The sequence below is a fragment of the Furipterus horrens genome, unplaced genomic scaffold (assembly GCF_987537825.1).
Source record: "Furipterus horrens unplaced genomic scaffold, mFurHor1.1.pri manual_scaffold_4, whole genome shotgun sequence".
NCBI classification, from domain to species: Eukaryota; Metazoa; Chordata; class Mammalia; order Chiroptera; family Furipteridae; genus Furipterus; species Furipterus horrens.
In genome coordinates this window covers 194,433,008-194,451,903 of record NW_028327174.1, presented here as the reverse complement: position 1 = coordinate 194,451,903, position 18,896 = coordinate 194,433,008, and the positions used below count along the sequence as shown (strand labels likewise).

The window sequence follows — 18,896 nt, the reverse complement described above, 5'->3', positions numbered from 1 at the left end:
CAGGGAAAGCCAGGCCACTGCCCGTATGTATCGAGTGTCCCTGTTTTCACCCGTGGCCGACACTGCTAACCAGTTATAGCACTCTCTCCTACTGAGTCTGGATAAGGCTTCAGAATTCAGATGGTTGAAGCTGGCACCTAACACAAAAGCCTGTGTGTCATTCTTGCTCTGGCACCTGGAGAAAGGCAAGGCGTGGGTGCAGCTGAAGACGGGAACCTACTTCCTTTCCCTTCAGCAGATGGTCCCAGCTGACTCAGGGCAAAAAGATGGCACTGGGGGCTGATCCCTGGCCTGGGGGAACTCTAATCTTTCCTTTGATTTTTGCTCCGGGGGCCGCCAAAGCAACCATGTAGTCCTACCCAGGGTCACCTAGTACTCACTCTGCCTTGAGCGTCCCCCCAGGGTCTGTCCCTTGCGTGGATCACGTGGTCTTAGCATGTTGCCGTTCAGACATGTCTCCGCTAGCCTGTTAGAGCAGCCTGGGAATGTACAGGCATCAAGACTATTTATTTAAATAAAAAACAAAAGGGGAACACACACATACACACACACACAGAAAAAAATTGTAAGCACTTTTTTGTAAAACCAATGTCTGTTTTGTTACATACCTTTCATGTTGTGCTTTGTAAATGTCTTATTTGTGTAATAAATAAAGTTAATGCAAGTAGAAGTGCTGGCACTTAAATCCAGAATGCGATGGGATTCCGTTTCTTTCCTGCTCTCTGGTTAAGGGCTCAGGCCCCTGAAGCCCAGTGCAGTCCCCGTCCTGGAAGCCTGGGTACTGTTTCTCAGTTGGTGAGCAGAACTTCATAAAGGTGCGATGGTGGGTATCTTCTCTGGTCTGAGCTTTGTAGGAAATCTGGCTGCTGTCCTCTGGCCCACTCCTGAACACATGTTCTCTGCGGGGCCTTGGGCTGGCTCTGCAAGGCTCAGAGAAGAGCCAGCCGACTGCCCTGGAGGAGCTCTCAGTCCGGCCAATGCTGTGAATGGACGATCCCACCAACATGTGGGAGCTGGGGTAGGGGGTGAGGGGGGTTTCTGAGCTGGATCTTATCAGATTAGAAGTTCACAGAATAGCTGCAAAAGAGGAGGTGTTGGGGGCCCAGAGAGGGGGGCACAGAGGAGCCTATTTGGAAGGTGGGGGAGAATTTGATATGGTGATGTGATGGGAGCCAAGGCTTGAACTTTGGCCCAAGTCTGGGTCTCATGCTGGCCTCTCTGGGTTCCAGAAGCACCAAGTACTCTGGGGAGTGAGAGAGAGCACCTTTCTGCTGGCTGCCAGTTGTTCCTCTCTCCTCCCTTTCCTTCCTTCCTTCCTTCCTTCCTTCCTTCCTTCCTTCCTTCCTTCCTTCCTTCCTTCCTTTCTTCCTTCTTTCCTTCCTCCTTCCTTCACTTTCTTCCCTTCCTGCCTTCCCTTCCTTTCTTCCTTTTTTTCTTTTTTCTTTTGTAGCAGCAGAACAGTTCAAGCCCAAGCTCAGAAAGAGGGGAGGGCTGTGGCCGTCTGGGGCAGAGGCTCCCCAGCGCCCTTCTACGTGCCTGGCCCGTGGTCCTGCGCAGTCGCTTGCAAACCGCAGCCCAGCATGTCCAAGGTCATTGCCTCTGCAGGGCCCCTTCTTTGTTCGTTGTTTCACCCCTATCCCTGACCCCATCTCTGCCCCTTCCTCCTCCACTCTTCCATTTATCAGATGTCGATTTAGCTCTTTGTATGTCTTTGAAAATAGTTTAGTTGTGTGTGTGTGTGTGTTTACATAAATGAATATACCTTCTGTTTTCAAAACCCAGTTTGGAAATCCCCAGTGGAACTCAGCCCTATCATTCATTCTACTGAGGTGACTGTTGCCTCATAAGAGAGAGGAGACCCTCTGGGACTCCTCCATGGTGCAGTTGAGTGGGCCCAGGCCTTTGACTCCTGGCATGCCCCTTCTGGCTACTTAGTTTGAGGGCCAGTTTCTGGCTCCACTGACCTTGGCAGAGCCCTCCCAGGCAGCATCACTCTCCTGGGCAGCTCTTGGTGAGCCAGGGGACAGGCACAGTGAGGTAAGGGGCTGCGGGGTCCAGCAGCCTCTAAGGAGGGACAGTTATACAACGACCCAGGATGCCTGTGGCCCAAGTGTGGCCCTAGAACACGTCACAGCTTCCTCTTCTGGCTTTCAGCTGGCATGTGATATCTGGGGACGGTTGGGAGGAATAATTCCTCTATGCACAGCTAACAAGTTATTTAAAGTAAGCACACATATTGAACACCTGCTGAGTGCCAGCTCCTCGTATTATTCCGTTTGATCCACACAGCTACCTTCTTGTTTTCAGCCTCTGTATACCCATTTTACAGATGATGAAACAGGCTCAGAGAAGTGAAGCGATGCCTCAGATTGCACACTGCCTATGGTTGAGCTGGGATTTAAATCTAGGTGTGTACGATGCCAGAGCGACGTCTGTTCTTTGGCACCATGCTGATTCTGGGCCTAGGGTATGAGGCTCAAATGGGGCAGCTGCCAAGAGGGAGAGGCAGCCCCTGGGTAATCATTCCTGGGCTGACCCGAAGGTACCGGCTGCGAAGCTGGGCACAGTCACCTCGTTCTACTGCCCTGCGAGACCGAGACTGGTACGGCGGGCACATCAGTATAGTAACAGATCTGGGCTTTGTTCTCGGAGGGACTTGGGTTCAAATGCTTTGTGACCTGGGCTAAGTTACTCAGTCTCTCTGAACCTCAGATTCCCACTCTTGCAAGGCTGACGTGAGGGGCAGAGATAATATGCATACACTGCCTGCTCACATTAGTTGCCCATTCAATTCCCGTTACCTATTATTGTAAGGTGATGGTTCTCACAATTCCATGCACATAGTGACTATGTGGGAATGCAAAGTGCTAGACCTCCTTCCCAGAGATTCTGATAGGCGGGAATATCTAGCTCACAGGTTTCCCCAGTGATTCTTGTGCAGGTGAAATGAGGATCCCACTCCAAGAAACAGTCTAAGGAAAGTACACCGGGGGCACTGACTGCAGAAAGCCTTTATTCCTGAGTCAAAGGCCAGGTGCCATGGGGCAGAGGGGAACCTCTGGTGGAGGCAGGTGCAGAGCTCACAGTTTGGGCCTGTGACCCACGATCTCGTCCCAGCCCTTCCGACACGTCCGGATGATCCACTCATGCTCGTCGTCATCTGCAAGGGAAGAGGAAAGAGCTGGTCATGCCTGGGGCTCCCTGGGCCTTCTCTGCCCTGGGAGACCCCCCGGTGGGGTCTGGGGATGTGTTTGCATTCCAGCACGGGGGTGAGGGTGGCCTTGATGGCCAGTCTCTTTAGCTCTGTGTTGGGAAGGAAGAGACCGTTCACTAAAACCAGATCCTTCTTGGGAGAATTAACACAAAAGGGTTTGTAGCTGGTGGGTGCTGCTGATGGAGGCAGGTGAGACGCTGGCCGCTAGGAGCTGGCCCGCCTGATGGGTCCTCAGGGCAGCTGGCTTGGCGTCCGCTCAGCCTGACAGCCATGCGCAGCACCTCCAGGATAGCTCAGGCCTTGCCAGCAGTGCTAGGAGCCAGAGCCTTCAGATTTTAGCTTCCTTTCTGGGCTTTCAGCCTAGGGCTGTTTGACTATAAGGCCTGGGCTGTGTTTTAAACCTGAGAGAGAGCTGAGCGAAACACATTCTTCAGTACCCAGTACACCGCCATCAGGCTCTTCTGCAGACGGACTTTATTGTTATTTTTCCCCTTCATCCCTCAGATCCACACCCAGCCCCTCCCCCAACAACGACAGAGACTCTACTGGTGGGATATAGGCCCGTAAAAATGCATGCAGCTCTGTAAAATATGTACTGTTGTTTTGTGTGCAAATGTGGTTTTAATTTACACAAATGGCATTGTGCTGTGAATTTAATTGTCTTACTTTTTTCACTGAACACTACATTTTCAAGATCTATTCTTTTTTTTTTCTTATTAAAGATTTTATTTTTTTTAGAGAGAGGGGTAGGAAGGGAGAAAGAGAGGGAGAGAAACATCAATGTGTGGTTGCCTCTCACACACCCCAAACTGGGGGACCTGGCCCACAACCCAGACATGTGCCCTGACTGGGAATCGAACCGGCGACCTTTCAGTTCGCAGGTGGGCCCTCAATCCATTGAGCCACACCAGCCAGGGCTCAGGACCTATTCTTGTAGCTACATGTACATCAAGTTCTTTGCTTCTTGTGCGTGTTTATGTTGTTGAGTCAGCTCTGACTCCTGGCGACCCTATGAATGAGTGACATCCACAGTGTCCCGTCCTCAGCAGCCCTGCTCAGCTCCTGTAGACTCACGCCTATTGCTTCTTCTATGGAGTTAATCCATCTCGTATTTGGCCTTCCCCTTTCCCTGCTGCCCTCTATTTTTCTGAGCAGTATTGTCTTTTGCAAAGAACCCTGCTTTTTCATGAGGTGCCCGATGTAGGACAGCTTCAGTTTGGTCATGTTTGCTTCCAGTGACGTTTCAGACTTCATTTGCTCCAGGACCCACTATTCATCTTTCTGGTGGTCCAGGATATCCGCAGTACCCTCCTGCAACACTGTATTTCAGATGAATCAATGTTTTTCCCTATCAGCCTTCGTCACTGTCCAACTTTTGCATTTGTACATAGATAGCAATTGGGAATATGAGGGGGTGAATGATCTTAGCCTTGGTCTCTAATGACACATCTTTGCTCTTGGTGATCTTTCCTAATTCTTGCGTTGCACAGTTTTGTTTTGTTTTTTCTACTGCTGCCCAATATTCCATCACATTTTGCTCTCCGTCTTCTCAGTGATGGACATGCAAGTTGGCCCCAACCTCCGTTACCAGGAATAATCCTGGGACAAATGTCCTTGGGCACATCCCTCCATGGATATGTGGGAGAACTTCTCTGGGGTTATATTCTACCTGGAGTGTCATCGAACCATACACATGCTTCATCCTTGAGACTCCCAAGTATGCCCCTTTGTTCGTTTGTTTGGTTTTTTTGGTAGCACCATGCGGTCTGCAGGCTGTCCCTCATTCCCACTTTCCCTCTGTGTCTTGCCCTGGGGACAAAGCAATCTAGCCCAAACCCCTGCCCTCAAGCAGTTCTCAGGGCTCCAGCACTGGAGGAGCTCTTGCTTTCACCTAAGAGGTGGGAGGGTAGGACTACCCATTCTCCTTGGGTGACAAATGGCGGTAGCTGGAGATCAAGGGGACTCCCTGACAGCTTGACGTGGAGGGCCAGCAGAAATCCTGCCCTCTGAGTCAGATCCTCCTGCTCACCTTCCTCTTCCGTGAAAGCACCAAGCCCAAGATCAGGGAGCTGGATGCATACTGATGGCCTACTGTGTGCTCCGTGCTTTCCAAACACCAGATCTCATTGAACCTGTGATAGACCAAGAGCATAGGGGAGATGACCCCCATTTTAGAGAAGGGATGAACCTTGTCCCACGTCTGCACCCACTGGGATTCAAACCAAGGCTCATCAGACTCCAAAGCCTGACTTCCCACCCAAGGCAGAAGTGGCTGTGCTGGAGGGCGAGGCTGCCCCCACCCCCACTGTTTCTTCATATGTGACCTGAGGAAAAAAGGCTGGCTGCTGGCAGCTAGGGGGTCTCCATTTCCCCTGGGGAGGCGGCCTGGGAATTTGCATGTGGCTGCCAACGGGGCGGGGGCGTGGCGGCACACAAGGAGTTAAGTGCTGGTGAAGCCCACTTTTGCCACCACACCGAGAGCAGCCTGGTTGGTAATTACAGTCCTGAAGTCTCCAGGCTATTCGAATCAGTGCAGCTGCAACCTCTTCAGTGGTAACCCCTGAAACCAGACAAACTGGGTTTATTGTGCTGAACCAGTCCCTGGCCCCTCCCTGATCGTTACAAATTGACAGCAACGGACTTAACAGCCCTCTTCACAGCCCCTTTCACTCTCTACCTGGCTGCACAGCCGCCAATTTGAATCGCAGATGCCTACCCTCCCGGCAGCTGCTCCCAGCCCTCCCTCCCTCCCTCCCCTGGCCCACGGAGGCTCCCGGCCCCGCCACGCCAGGGTGAGGCATCCCAAGCACATTTCATCAATATTTAAAATGGAATTAAACCTGCCGCTTTGATTAATGCCTCCCAGATCCCGGGAGCTGTGATTACTATTTTGCAAATTGCGATTGTTGGAATATGTTAATATGATTGTCTGAGAACATCTTCACCTTCTCAGATAATTTCTCCCCTTTTGGGCAGGAGGGGAGGGGGAGAGGAGGGAGGAAAATGATGGGAAAAAAACACCCCACAAACTCTTTAATCAATTGTACATTATTACCCTCAGGACAATTGCCAGTGGTTCAGAGGGGAGAGGGAGAAAGATTTCTGGTTTGGTGCCTTTATCTTGAAAAGTTTTGGCCCCCATTTAATTCCACTCTGGGGTGCGACCCGGGGGGAATAACCTGTCTGTCTCAGTACTATTTAGAATCAAGAAAACTGAAATAACCTGCACCCCTAGAAGCAAGAGAGTGATTACTTTGCCATATATTCGTTCACTTAACAAATTATTTCTAAACACTGACTACATGCTAGGCTTTGAACTAAATTTGTGGGGGTTGGAAACACTATGAGCTACATGAGAGAATATTTAGCAGCTGTTGAAAAAAATATGATTATGAAGTCTGGTCTCAACACAGAGGAAATGTTTTTGCTATGATGATAAGCAAAAAAAGAAAAGAAAAGAAAAATGGTTGGAAGAGGCAAGAAACAAAATTACATAGGTAGTATAATCTGTGTAAAAATTGTCCACAGAAGAAATATTAAAAATACTAAATCAAATGTGAATAATGGTCAGCCTGGGTAGGGGGACTAGAGAGATGCTTCTATTTTTGGTATTTCCCAAATCTCTCATTAAAGTGTATTGACAATAGAAAAAATTTAAAATAGCTATTGGCTTTTTTTCTACTCTCCAATTTAATGCTTGGTAATTTCATGCATTTTAGTAATTGAAGTAAAATATTTGTGGGTTCCTAGAAATACCAGTAGGGTTCTTGAACTTCTCAACACTAAAAAGTTCCAGCATAAAAGTGTTGGTAAAAATACATAAAAATTGGAGACTAGGCAAATCTCCTGAGTAGAAGAATTCCAAGTAATTTGTGAATATGATGCCCTCAACAAACATAACTCCCCACTTCCTCCCAAAGAGGACAGTATAGAAAGGGAGTAAAAAAAAAAAAAGGTAACTTGATAGTGGAGAAACCTCACAAGCACACCTGACCCATGTGACCAAGGTCAATACCAACAGTGATCAGTCGTGTGGAGAGCGTGTAGCCTTGATGTGAGGAAAGTGGCACTTTATCTCTGTGATCTTCCTCCCCAGAACCCTTAACCCCAGTCTAGTCATGAAAAAAATATCAGACAAATTCCAATCTGGGGAAATTTTACAAAATACTTGACCATAGTCCTCAAAGCTGTCATCCAAAACAAGGAAAGTCTAAGAAACTGTCACAGCCAAGAGGAGCCTAAGGGGACATGAAACTAAATGTAATGTGGTATCCTGGGTGGGATCTCAAACAGGAAAGGGACATTAGGGAAAGAGGGAGGAAATCAGAAATATGGACTTTAGTTAATAGTAATATATCAATATTAGCTCATTAATTGTGACAGGTGCACCACACAGTGTAAGATGTTGATAATAGGGGAACTGGATAATCTGGGAACTCTCGGTACTATCTTGACAATAATTCCGTAAATCTGAAGTTGTTGTAAAATAAAACATTTGTTTTTTTAAAAAAAAGCATTAAAATCTAGTATGCTCCTGAAAAGGTAAGATTAGCATGTTCTCTAAGAGAAGTGGAAGGCTTTTGGCACATGCAGCCATCCAAACTAAGTCTTGCACACCCTTTTCTCTCTCTCCTGGCACCCGCACATCACAGTTTATGAGTCTATACTTAGTTGCATATTTTGTTATATGCAAGCTGTCAATGCAAGGACCATGCCTGCTTATTGACCACCGGACCCGGCATACAGGAGGTGACCAATCAGTGCTTTGCCCGCTGAAGTCTGGAGGAGCCTGCCGTGTTCTGACCTGCCTTCACAGCCGTCAACAAGCCTTCCCTGAGCACCCAGGTCTCTGCTCAGCCATCACCTCCTCAGTGGCCCCTGATCTAACTGACTTCACTCCTGGTCACTCCATCCCCTCTTCACTGTATCTTCTCCATAGCATATGGCTCTCTCTGCTATTTTCTTGTTTATATGTTGTCTGTCTCCCCCATCCAAACCGCAAGCTCCAGTGAAAACAGGAGCCTTGTCTACGTGTGCACTGCGGTTTCACCAGGGTTTGGACAGGTGTCTGACACATAGGAGGTGCTTAATCCACACCTGTTGAATGAGTGGATGAATGAATCAACCAATCAAAGGCCCAAATCTGTGGTGGGCCCTGAGCCCAGTGCTGGGGGACAGTAGGACTGAGACCCAGCAGGGAGTGTTGCCCTAAGGCTTCACTGAGGCATTCTTCAAGTTTAGGTCTGTTTGCCTTTGGTGCAGAGATTTCTTTATCCTCTGTCCAAAGCTATGGAAGTGACCTTGGTGCCACCTGCATTTCCACTCCTGTCCCCCACTGCAATGAATCTCACCAGTCATTAGGAGAACTGGGCTTCTTGTAGAGAAGAAAAGGAGCTTGCTGCAAGAGAGACCCCAAATCTGGCCTTGGATCCCCATGTGGATGCCATCCCTGCAAAGGCTCCCCATTCCTTTGCCTGGACCTCAAGGCCCTCCAGATCTTCCTGCTTCCTTGTCTGCCTCCCTCCCCTGCCTCCCTCCCTGACACACCTCACACTGTAAAATGCAGCCCCCCCCACCCCCCAAGGTGCTGCAACTGCCCGTGGGCACATGCTCACCAGCGCCTCTGTGCCTTTGTACATGCTGTTCCTCGGAGGGGAACACCCTTCCTTTCAGGGCCTGGGTCAGGTGCAGGGCCTCTCGGAGCTCAAGAAAGAGGCCCAGGCACCTCCTGTTTCTGTGCCTTGGTATACACAGAAATGAAGAAAGGCCTAAACAAGAGTATAACAATTGTGGTGAATTTTAAACATGTACAGTAGACAAATTAATGCTTTTAGCGTAAGCCGCCAAATGTAACGTGTGTTATTCCAGCATTTCTTTCAAAGAAGTATGAATCCACAGTACAGTAGAGGCTGTGTGGTCAGGAGAAGGGGTGTGAATTTAGAGTTGTCTGTTAGTCCTATTGCAACCCAAACCTAAGGACCCCTCATGAACATGCATGGCTGGGGCCTGCACCCTCCTGGCTGTTCTCTGCCCCCATGGGCCCTGCTTGAACATCACCTTCCCTGAACAGGCCAAGGTCATGGTGTCAGTCACAGCCTGGGGCAGCCATATCTGTTTCAGTTCAGGTCTTCAGGCCTCAGTACAGATTCGGCACTTAAAAAGTATTTAATAAATCCACAATGAATGAATGAATAAAGTAATGTACATTTGGGGACATAAAAGTAATGGGTTTACCCTGTGGGATTTGAACAAGGGGGGAGAATTTCTTCCCCTCCCTCAGCAAACAGAGCTCCTGAGGGCAAAGCACATGCCAAGTTCAGGGCCAAGGCCACCGGCTGCTGTTCCCTTTTTCTGTCTTGAAACTATGGACTGAGCAGCCCCACCGCACAGAGAGGGTGGGTTGTCTGGGCTCATACCTGGGCGCCAACCGCACTCAGAAAGCTCAAAGCCCTGGCTGGCCTGGGGCCTACATCACAGTGAGGGGGGGAGGGCAGGCCTGCACAGGCCACCGGGTGGAGCCCAGGTCACCAAGGGTGTCACTAGTGCGGTCTGCAGGTCAACGTGCTGTTGGGGAAGAAGAGAGTCGGAAAATCTCAAAACAGCTGGCTGGCAATATTAGCCCCCAGATAGTTGGCAGGGAGGCTGTGGGGCACGATGACTGAGGGCACAAGCTTTGGGTTTGGGGCCCAGCCAGCCACCACTAGCTCGGAGCACTCTCTGGGTCTCCTCCTCATCGACGGAGGTGCCTGTCTAGAAGACTTCTCGTGAGGAGCAAGTGAGGTCATTCCTAAAAAGCATGCATCACGGTGCTTGGTGCACAGGAGATGCCCCGAACCCAGAAGAAAAGACAGAAATGGTCTGCATAGGGTGGGCATCAGGGCCGGGGCAACTCTGTTGCCAGCTCTCCGAGTGATCTTGGACAAGTCACTCTCCCTCTCTGAGCTGGGCTTCCTGAGCACACAGCAGCTTTAACCAGACCTCCCGCAGAGGGCTGAGTGAGGACTGGCCGGGATGAATAACACTGGGGGGGCATCCAGGAAGTGGGAGCCAGGGTCAGCATTTTGACAGGTCTTTTAATTCCCAAACTGGGTGCCTTCAAGGGTGAGATTCTGGGGAATTCCCTCAGAGCACCCCTGGGACTTATGGTTCTCTGCAGGGTACAGGAGGAGCTGGGGAGGAGGAGGCCTTTGCACAGGGATCATCGTCAGAAGGATGAAGAGCTGCAGCTCAGCTAATGGGCTTTGTTCAAAGCGCGGTGGGCAGGCTGGGGCAGGCACGCCCAGGGAGGGCAAACGGGCGGATTGGAGTTCCTGGGAACCACAGGCTACCTCGCTGCATGCCTCTGAGCCAAGCACACCTGCGGTCACCAGGGCGGTGCACGCCCACCCTGGGGGTCGGGGCGGGGACTGGGAAAGGGAGGAGACCTTTGGGAGGAGGGCAGACCGCCCTCTGACCCAGCACCTAAGAGGTGCCCAGCTCTGTGGGCACAGGGTCACGTCCGTCCTCTCCTCGGTGAGAGAGGCGGGGCTGTCCTCATTTCAGATGAGGAAACTGAGGCACGGAGGGGTGAAACGATTCACCCACCTCATTCCACCAGGCAGAAGGGAGGGCTCAGTGTGCTGGCGGGAAAGTCACACTCGGGCTGTGTGTGCACGGGCACAAATGCACAAATGGGCAGATGTGTGAGAACCTAAGGGCGAGTGTGTGTGCAAGTGTGCATAGGTGTGTGCTGTGGGTGTGCAAGTGGCTGGTCTGAGGTGAGGAGGAGAAGATGTGCCCATGGGAATGGTCAGCGTGCACGCGGCACGTGGTGAATGGCAGTGTGCGAGTGCGAGAGGTCTGAGTGTGTGTGTGATCAGATGCCCAGGGAGGAGGCATGTCCAACCTACAGAGACAGCTCAGTGCTCATCCAAAGAGCCAGGCAGGACCGGCTCTGGGGAGGGTGGCTCTGATGTGAGGGCTGTGCTCTTGTCTTGGGCTCAAGGCCTCTGTGAGAACCAGGGCTCCAGGCCGAGACGGGAGATGCTCAGCAAACCCCACAGCCCAGCCCCCTGTGCAAATGCAGGGCTGAGTGAGCTGGTGGGGCAAGGTCAAGGCCCTGAGCAGAGGAGCCATGGCCTGAAGTGAGGGTGGCCACACCCTGGCATCCTCATCACAACTCCTGACAAGAAAGAAGCTTTGAACTTTGCCAGCAGTGGTGGTGGCCAGAGGCCAAGGCCATGGCATCACCAATATTGACTGAGGGGTGGTTGGGCGGGCACAGACGGCCATAGAGAATGAGGAGGGACTTTGGGACTGCTCTTGCTTTTCCCTGTCAAGGAGCATCTTCTGAGTGCGGGTAGATTAGCCCAGGCCGCTTCAGCCACTGGGAACTAGAGGTGCAGACCCACAAGCTTTTCAAAGCCTATGCAAATGTAAGTGGCTTGGGAAAATGATTGACTCTAAAATAAAAAGAGAATCTGTAAAGCTGAAATTAATAAATGTCATAATTAATACATTTGGGCTTTATTATTAAATTGAGAAATCAAAACAATTTTATGACACTTGAAACCAATTTATAGGCTTGGTTTCCTCATTTTGCAAGAATTCTGCAGTGTGCCCATGACTTTTCAGAAATTACAGCCAATTGTTCAAGACTGGTAGTCAAACCATTTGCCAAGCAAAATTTAAAAAATCCTTTCAAAGTGTTAACAGCAAAAAAAAAATACGTTTAATGTGGGAGCGTGGATATGAAACGATTGGGGTGAGGCCTCCAAGATCAGGCATGGGAGAGGTGCGTCTGGGCAAGGCCCACGGCTGCCTGGTATTAGGAAGCACTTCCATGTCCCAGGTGTCATGCCCTGCATTCGGCATGCCTGATCTCATGCAGTCCTCACACACACCCCGGTCAGGGGCACAGCTGGTCTCAGGCAGGAGTTCCGGGTCCTCCAGTTGGTGGGGAAAGGGGAAAGTGCCCATCGTCCTGATGACCCTGGGGAATCTCTTAGGAAGTCCCCGTGCTGCAGAAGGTCACCTCATTAAGTCCATATGGTCAGTATTCTGACATTGTTGGAATAGTTATTTCTGCTTTTGAGGTCCAGATGCAGACCACAATGGTAAAAATACATTTCCTTAAATACTAGAATCATCTTGTGTGTGGCAAGGTGCTCACGCGACAGGAGGCACAGAGGGCCAGAGGCCAAGTGCTTCACGTCTCCCCACACCCCCTGCAGAGCGCGTGCGTGCCGAGTGGGGGAGCATGCCAAATCGCCAACACCAACACCGCTCCTGCTCTTCTTCTTGCTCCCCCAACCCCCACGTCTATTTTCCAGCACTCATGATAGAGTCTGCATGCCCTAAACATGTTCACTATGCTTAGTCACCATGCAAAGGCAGCTGAGGGGGGCAACGTGCCAAAGCCAAGGTGACTCGGTTGGCCTGCCCCCTGTTGCCTTTGCTCTGCCCTCTGCTCCCTCTGTCCCGGCTTTCCAGCAGGGTGCGGACGATGGACTGAAGGGGACAGAGTTGGTGGTTGGGACCTCTGTCCTCCAGCTGGCAGAGGCTGAGGGCTGAATGAAGGCTGGGGGCTCAGTGAAGGTCTGTGTCTGGGGTGATCTTAGGTGGATAAGAAATGTTGAGGAAGACAGTCAACACACCCAGAACAACGCTGAGAGGGCTGGAGAGAGATCAGGGACCTGCAAGCCTCCAGCACAGTCTCAGGATTGGCCTCAGAAGCAGGTGGGAGGGGGTCAGAGGGCCTTTGGGGCATGGAGTTAAGGACGCCCCTGCTTCTCAACCAGCAACCCCACACGGGGTATGAAGTAAGTGCAATTGGGATCGCTGATGTGCATTAAGCTCCTCCTGGACCAGGCATGACTCTCGCTGTGCCCCCTGCATCAGCTCAATGATGCTCGCCATGACCCCGGCAGGAAGGTCCTAGTTCTGCACCCATTTTTCAGATGAGGCAATTGCAGCTCAGAAAAGTCAAGAGATGTGTTCAAGGTCACACAGCTGGCAAATGACAGAGCTGGGATGTGGTGGCAGATCTGGCTGTATCTAAAGCTGGCCCCTGATCATGCCTGCCTCTCCCGTCCCGAGGCTGAGCAGGGCTCTCAGCCAACTGCTGTAAGACCCAGAGCTCAGGCTGAGGAAGGAGGTGAGACTTCCGCCCCCAGTGCGCTGGCCTCGCGTTCACTGCTGTTAAAGGAGGCAAAGTGCCCCACTGCCGCGCTGGCTGATCCGGGCTGACTCCAGCCCCAGAAGGGGAAGCTGTGTCCTTTGGATGTCTCCGGGAGGCTGCCCTTGGCGGAGGGGACAGATTGTTACCAGAATTCAATGGGCACAGGCTGGAGGGGGAATTTCCAGGATGGCAATGGGCAATTCCCGCAGGTCAGACCGGGAGAGGCAGCAAGCTGGGGCAGGTGGTTATTCCTGGAGCGAAGATACTGCCGGGCTGATTCCACCCTCTGTAGGCAAAATTCTGCCCATGGGGAGATAGATGGTCCATCGCTTTACCCAGATTCTCAGAGAGGCTCACGGCTTGGGAGAGGCCATGGCATATCTCATTGGTTCAGAGCATGGTCTCTGGTGTCAAAGAGACCTGGGTTCAAATGGCAATTCCTCCTTTTACCAGCTGCATCCATCAGTAACTAACTTACTTTCTGGGCCTTGGTTTCCCCACCTGCCAAACAGGGATATTGACATACTCCTCAAAGGACTGGGAAGGGGTTACATCTCTGGCACAGTGGAGGCATTCAGTACTCATCGTTTCCCTGGGTACCCCTTTTGCTTGAAGCAGATCCCCAAGTCTGCTGGCGGGATGTGTGATCTGTGTGGGCATTTCCTCTGGCAGTTACGAGTGTGATATTATCCCTCACAAAGCCTTCATTATGGTGCTGCTAACAATATCGCAGAGAAGGCCGGGATGCTCCTGCCTGCCAGCCTCCAGGTGATTATAACATTTGGGTAAATTGCCTTTTGTCTTGCTGAGAGATGACGAGCAGCGGGGGCTGCGCTGGAGACTTTCTGGCTGTTTTTCGGAACCTGCAAGGGAAGCCTTGTGGACGGACAGCCTGGGTTTGCGGAGGGACGGACGGCCTGCATTTGTGGAAGGAGGCCTGGCTGGCAGCGGGGAAGCAGGCTCCAGCCCCAGCTGTCCCACAGGCAGGCTGCGGAGGGTTAGGCAGGTGTTCTGTTCTCTCTGGGTCTCCGGTTTCTCACCTAGCAGCTGAAGGCAGCGGCTTCAAGATTAGAGGAGTCTTGGTTTGTGGGTGGCGTTGAAAGACTCTTTCTTGCTCTTTGGCCAGTTTTTGAGCAATCAAGTAGGCAGAGGACTCTTGAGAGAAAAAGAGCCCCACTGCTATCTTATAGTCCTGGGGTCTTTTTCTATCTCTGGGCTGCAAGGAAGTCTCTTGCTTTGGTCTTTCTTTCATCGGTATACTCCAGCTTCTCATTCAGAGCCAGTTAAATGGCATCCATCCTTAGCTTTGAGCCAGCTAGACCTGGGTTCAAAGTCCAGCCCTGCCACTTATCACCTGTGTGACTTTGGGCAAAGCATTTCTCCTCCCCTCCATTTCATCTTCTGTAAAGTGAAAAATGCTGCACTAGAGACCACTATCTCACAGGGCTGCTGTGAGGACTAGATTAAACAAAATAAAATAAAATATGTGGAGTGCTCAAGCCAGTGCCCGGAACCTAGTAAGCACTCGGTGAATGCTGGCTGTTATGATCATCCTGCTTTTTCACCTGACATAAAATGGGGACACCTTTGTACATCAGTAGATCCATTCCTTCACTGCTGTGTTAATAGCTGCATTGCATTTTATTGTATGAATATACCATCTATTATTTCAACAGTTCCCTCCCGTTGGTCATCTGGGAGGTTTCCAGTTTTTGACGGTAAATCATCCCAGAGAAACGTCAGAAGACCAAGTAGTCCTTCGTTTCTAGGTGTTCACTCTGCAGCTTTTCCACAGTTGGGTGGGAGCAGCTAAACACCACTGTCTGGGAGCACTATGCCCTGCCTCTGGGGACAGATGACTTGGAGCTGGCCTGGCAAAGTGGAAAGGGAAGAAGCTCTGGAAGCAGATGAGCCTCAGTTTCCTCGTTTGTCAAACAGGGATCATGCCAAACTTCCCCTTCCCCTTAGTTGAGTGTCTGTGCATGGTAAACGCTCAATCATTGTCGACGGTCACCACACCATCATCTTCATCCTCATTCTTCCAGAGTCACCTCCCAAAGACAGCAAATCGTACAGGCCAGGTCACTCTTTGGACCCCAATCACACCCTTTCTTCCCATTGTCCATTTAACTGAGCACACGTTCAAACGAGGCATGCGATCTTGATTTTTAAATTCTGCCTGGCACCCACAGGTTCAAACGCAAAGGGGCCCTCTCTGCAAATTATCACTGGTGTGTGATATTTTTAAGAAGCCAAAGCCATTGTTTCTGATTGAAGGAAAGTCGGTGCTATTTTGAAGAGCAGCACGATTAAGCAAGCGGTAGCGTTATCTCTTTAACAGTTATACGCTGAATTATACGCTGTTTGAAAGATTTGTGAGCTCTAGGACATTTGCCAGATGTGCTTGATTCGACATTTCAGACAACAAAGGCGATAATGTTGGCGGGAATCTTGACGGCATTTCTGATGATCAGGATATTCTTTGAGGATGGTACTGAGACCTTTCGGGAAAGAATTTCAGCTTTTACATAAACTAATTTGGGATGCTCACTCTCTGTCTTCCACAAAGCAAATTTAGTTCATTGTTAGCTGTACATGTTAAAATGGTTATGAGGGTTTTTTTCCTTTGAATATTAATAATGTGCCTTTCAGCTGAGACACTTGCCTGGGGTGTCATTAATTGCGGGGAGGGAGTAAGGGTGGTGCAGTTATTCCGTAAACGATTTCTGCGAGTAACGTTGAGGCAAGCAACGGCTACATGCAGAGACACGTGTACAAGCCACCAACACAGTTCAGGCTCATCCTTTCTGAGAGCAATGAAGGGGTGGGCAGCAGGGGAGGGGTTAGAGTCCATCTCTCGATTTCCTACCATATTAAAGGTAATTATCTCAAATGCCTTCAAATGATTCCTTATTGGCCCACAGCATATAAAGGACCCTTTATCAAATAAGGTCGCATCTCAGTTTGGGAACTGTGGTGTTTTTGTCTCATGACCCTAAAATGGACAATCTCATTCATTTAGGAACATCACTGTGGTCCGACTGTGCTTGGTGGGGGAACAACTGTGAATGGGTCACGTCTAGGAGCAGAGATGGCCGAGGGAAACAAAGCTGCAAAACACAGCCGACAAGGAGAATGATAACAGAGTTGGGGCCGACTTGGGTTCAACTCTGGCACCAGCTGTGTGGCCAGGAGCAAGTTATCAACCTGTCTGAGACCAGGTGTCCCCATTGCAAACTGTAGCTCCTACACACGACTCACAGGGGACGGTAGAAGAAAGCAGAGGAGATGGGCAGGGAAGGCGCTTAGCAAGGGCCTGGCAAGGGTCCCTCCCAGTGGTCACTCCTTTCCCTGAGCCGTGGATGAGAGCCACTGTTGGAGACTCCAGATGCTTGAGCTGTTAAGCTTTTTGAGATGCAGAGAAATGCGCAGCCATGCGCTGTATAACAATGTTTCTGTCGACCGTGGGCCATCTATATGACGGTGGCCCAGTAAGATTATAACGGAGCTGAGAAATTCCTATCACTTAGTGGCACCATGGCCCTGGTAAGGCCGTAGCACAACACATTACTCATGTATGTGTCAGTGGTGATGCTGGTGTAAACAAACCTACTGTGCTGCCAGACGTATGAAAGTATAGCATGCCCTGGCCGGGTAGCTCAGTTGGTTACAGTGTCGTCCTGATAGGCCGAGGTTGTGGGTTTGATCATCGGTCAGGGCACATACAAGATTCACAACCAATGAATACATAAATAAGTGGAACAACAAATCAAATTTCTCTCTCTCTCTCTATGACCAATAAAAATATGATAGCACACACAATTATGCATGGTATGTAATACCTGATATTAATGGGTATGGTACTGGTTTACGTATTGACTATATTTTTCATATTATTTATTTATTTTAAATGTAATCTTTATAGTGCTTTTTTAGATGACCTTTTAGTCCCCTTATACCCCCCTCCCCCCAGCAATCACCACACTGTTGTCTGTGACCATGAGTCCTTTTTCCTTTTTGCTCCATCTCTCTACCCCCTAAGCCCCCTCCACGAGCTGTCAGCCTGCTCTCCATCTATGAGTCTGTCCCCATTTTCCTTGTTAGTTCAGTTTGTACATTAGATTCCACATATGGGATTTGCCTTTTTCTGACTGCCTTATTTCTCTTAGCATAATGTTCTCTAGGTCCATTCATACTGTTGCAAAGGGTAAAATTTTCTTCTATTTTATGGCTGAGTAGTATTCCAGTGTGTAAATGTCCCATAGTTGTTTTATCCAGTCATCTACTGATGGACACTTGGGTTGTTTCCATGTCTTGGCAATTATAAATAATGCTGCAATGAATATAGGGGTCCTTATGTCCTTTGGAATTAGTGTTTTGGGGTACTTCGGACATATTCCCAGAAGTGGGATTGCCGGGTCAAAAGGCCGATCCATTTTTCATTTTTTGAGGTATCTCCATACTACTTTCCCCAGTGGCTGCACCAGTCTGCATTGCCACCAACAGTGCAAAAGGGTTCCGCTTTCTCCACATCCTCGCCAGCATTTGTTGTTTGTTGACTTATTGATGATAGTCATTCTGACTGGTGTGGGATGGCATCTCATTGTGTTTTTAATCTGCATCTCTCTGATGATTAGTGATGTTGAGCATCTTTTCATGTCTATTGGCCATCTTTATGTCCTCCTTGGAGAAGCGTCTATTCAGGTCCTTTGCCTGTTTTTTAATTGGGTTTTTTTTTTTGGTGATGAGTTTTGTAAGTACTTTGTAAATTTTGGATATTAACCCCGTATTAGATGTATCAGCAAATATGTCCTCCCATTCTGTGGGTTGTCTTTTTATTTTGATGATGATTTCCTTTGCTGAGCAAAAAGTTTTTAGTTTGATGTAGTCCCATTTGTTTATTTTCTCTCCCCCCACTCCCTTGCCTGGGGAGATATATTTGATAAAAAATTGCTATGAGCAATGTCAGAGATCTTGCTGCCTCTATTTTCTTCTAGGATTTTTATAGCTTCAGGTCTAACATTTAAGTCTTTGATCCGTTTTGAATTTATTCTTGTATGTGGTGTAAGAAGGTGGTCTAGTTTCATTTCTCTGCATGTATCTGTTCGATTTCCCCAATACCGTTAATTGAATAAACTATCTTTAGCCCATTGCATGTGCTTGCTTCCTCTGTCGAATAGTAATTGACTATAAAGGTGTGGATTTATTTCTGGGATCTCTGTTCTCTTTCATTGATCTATGTGTTTGTTTTTATGCCAGTACCATGCTGTTTTGATTCCTCAGCCCTTATAGTTAGTTTGATATTAGGTAGTGTGATTCCTCCAACTTTGTTCTTCTTTCTCAGGATCACTGTTGCTATGCAGGGCCTTTTGTGGTTCCATATGAATTTTTGAAATATTTGTTCTAGTTCTGTGAATTATGTCATTGGAATCTTGATAGGAATTGCATTGAATCTATAGATTGATTTGGGTAGTATGGACATTTTAATGATGTTAATTCTTCCTATCCATGAACACGGTATGT

At 49.3% G+C, this 18,896-nt stretch overlaps 1 protein-coding gene across 1 annotated transcript in view; it reads right to left on the bottom strand.

Annotated features, from left to right (window-relative positions):
- Positions 1 to 2,993: 2,993 nt before the first annotated feature.
- The window catches only part of MORN5 (MORN repeat containing 5), a 31,746-nt gene continuing 15,843 nt past the window's right edge, over positions 2,994 to 18,896 (bottom strand). The window contains exon 5 of the mRNA XM_090275980.1: positions 2,994 to 3,160. Coding sequence (XP_090132106.1) covers positions 3,081 to 3,160 — 80 coding nt within the window. The 3' untranslated portion in view covers positions 2,994 to 3,080. The remainder of the gene's footprint in view (positions 3,161 to 18,896) is intronic.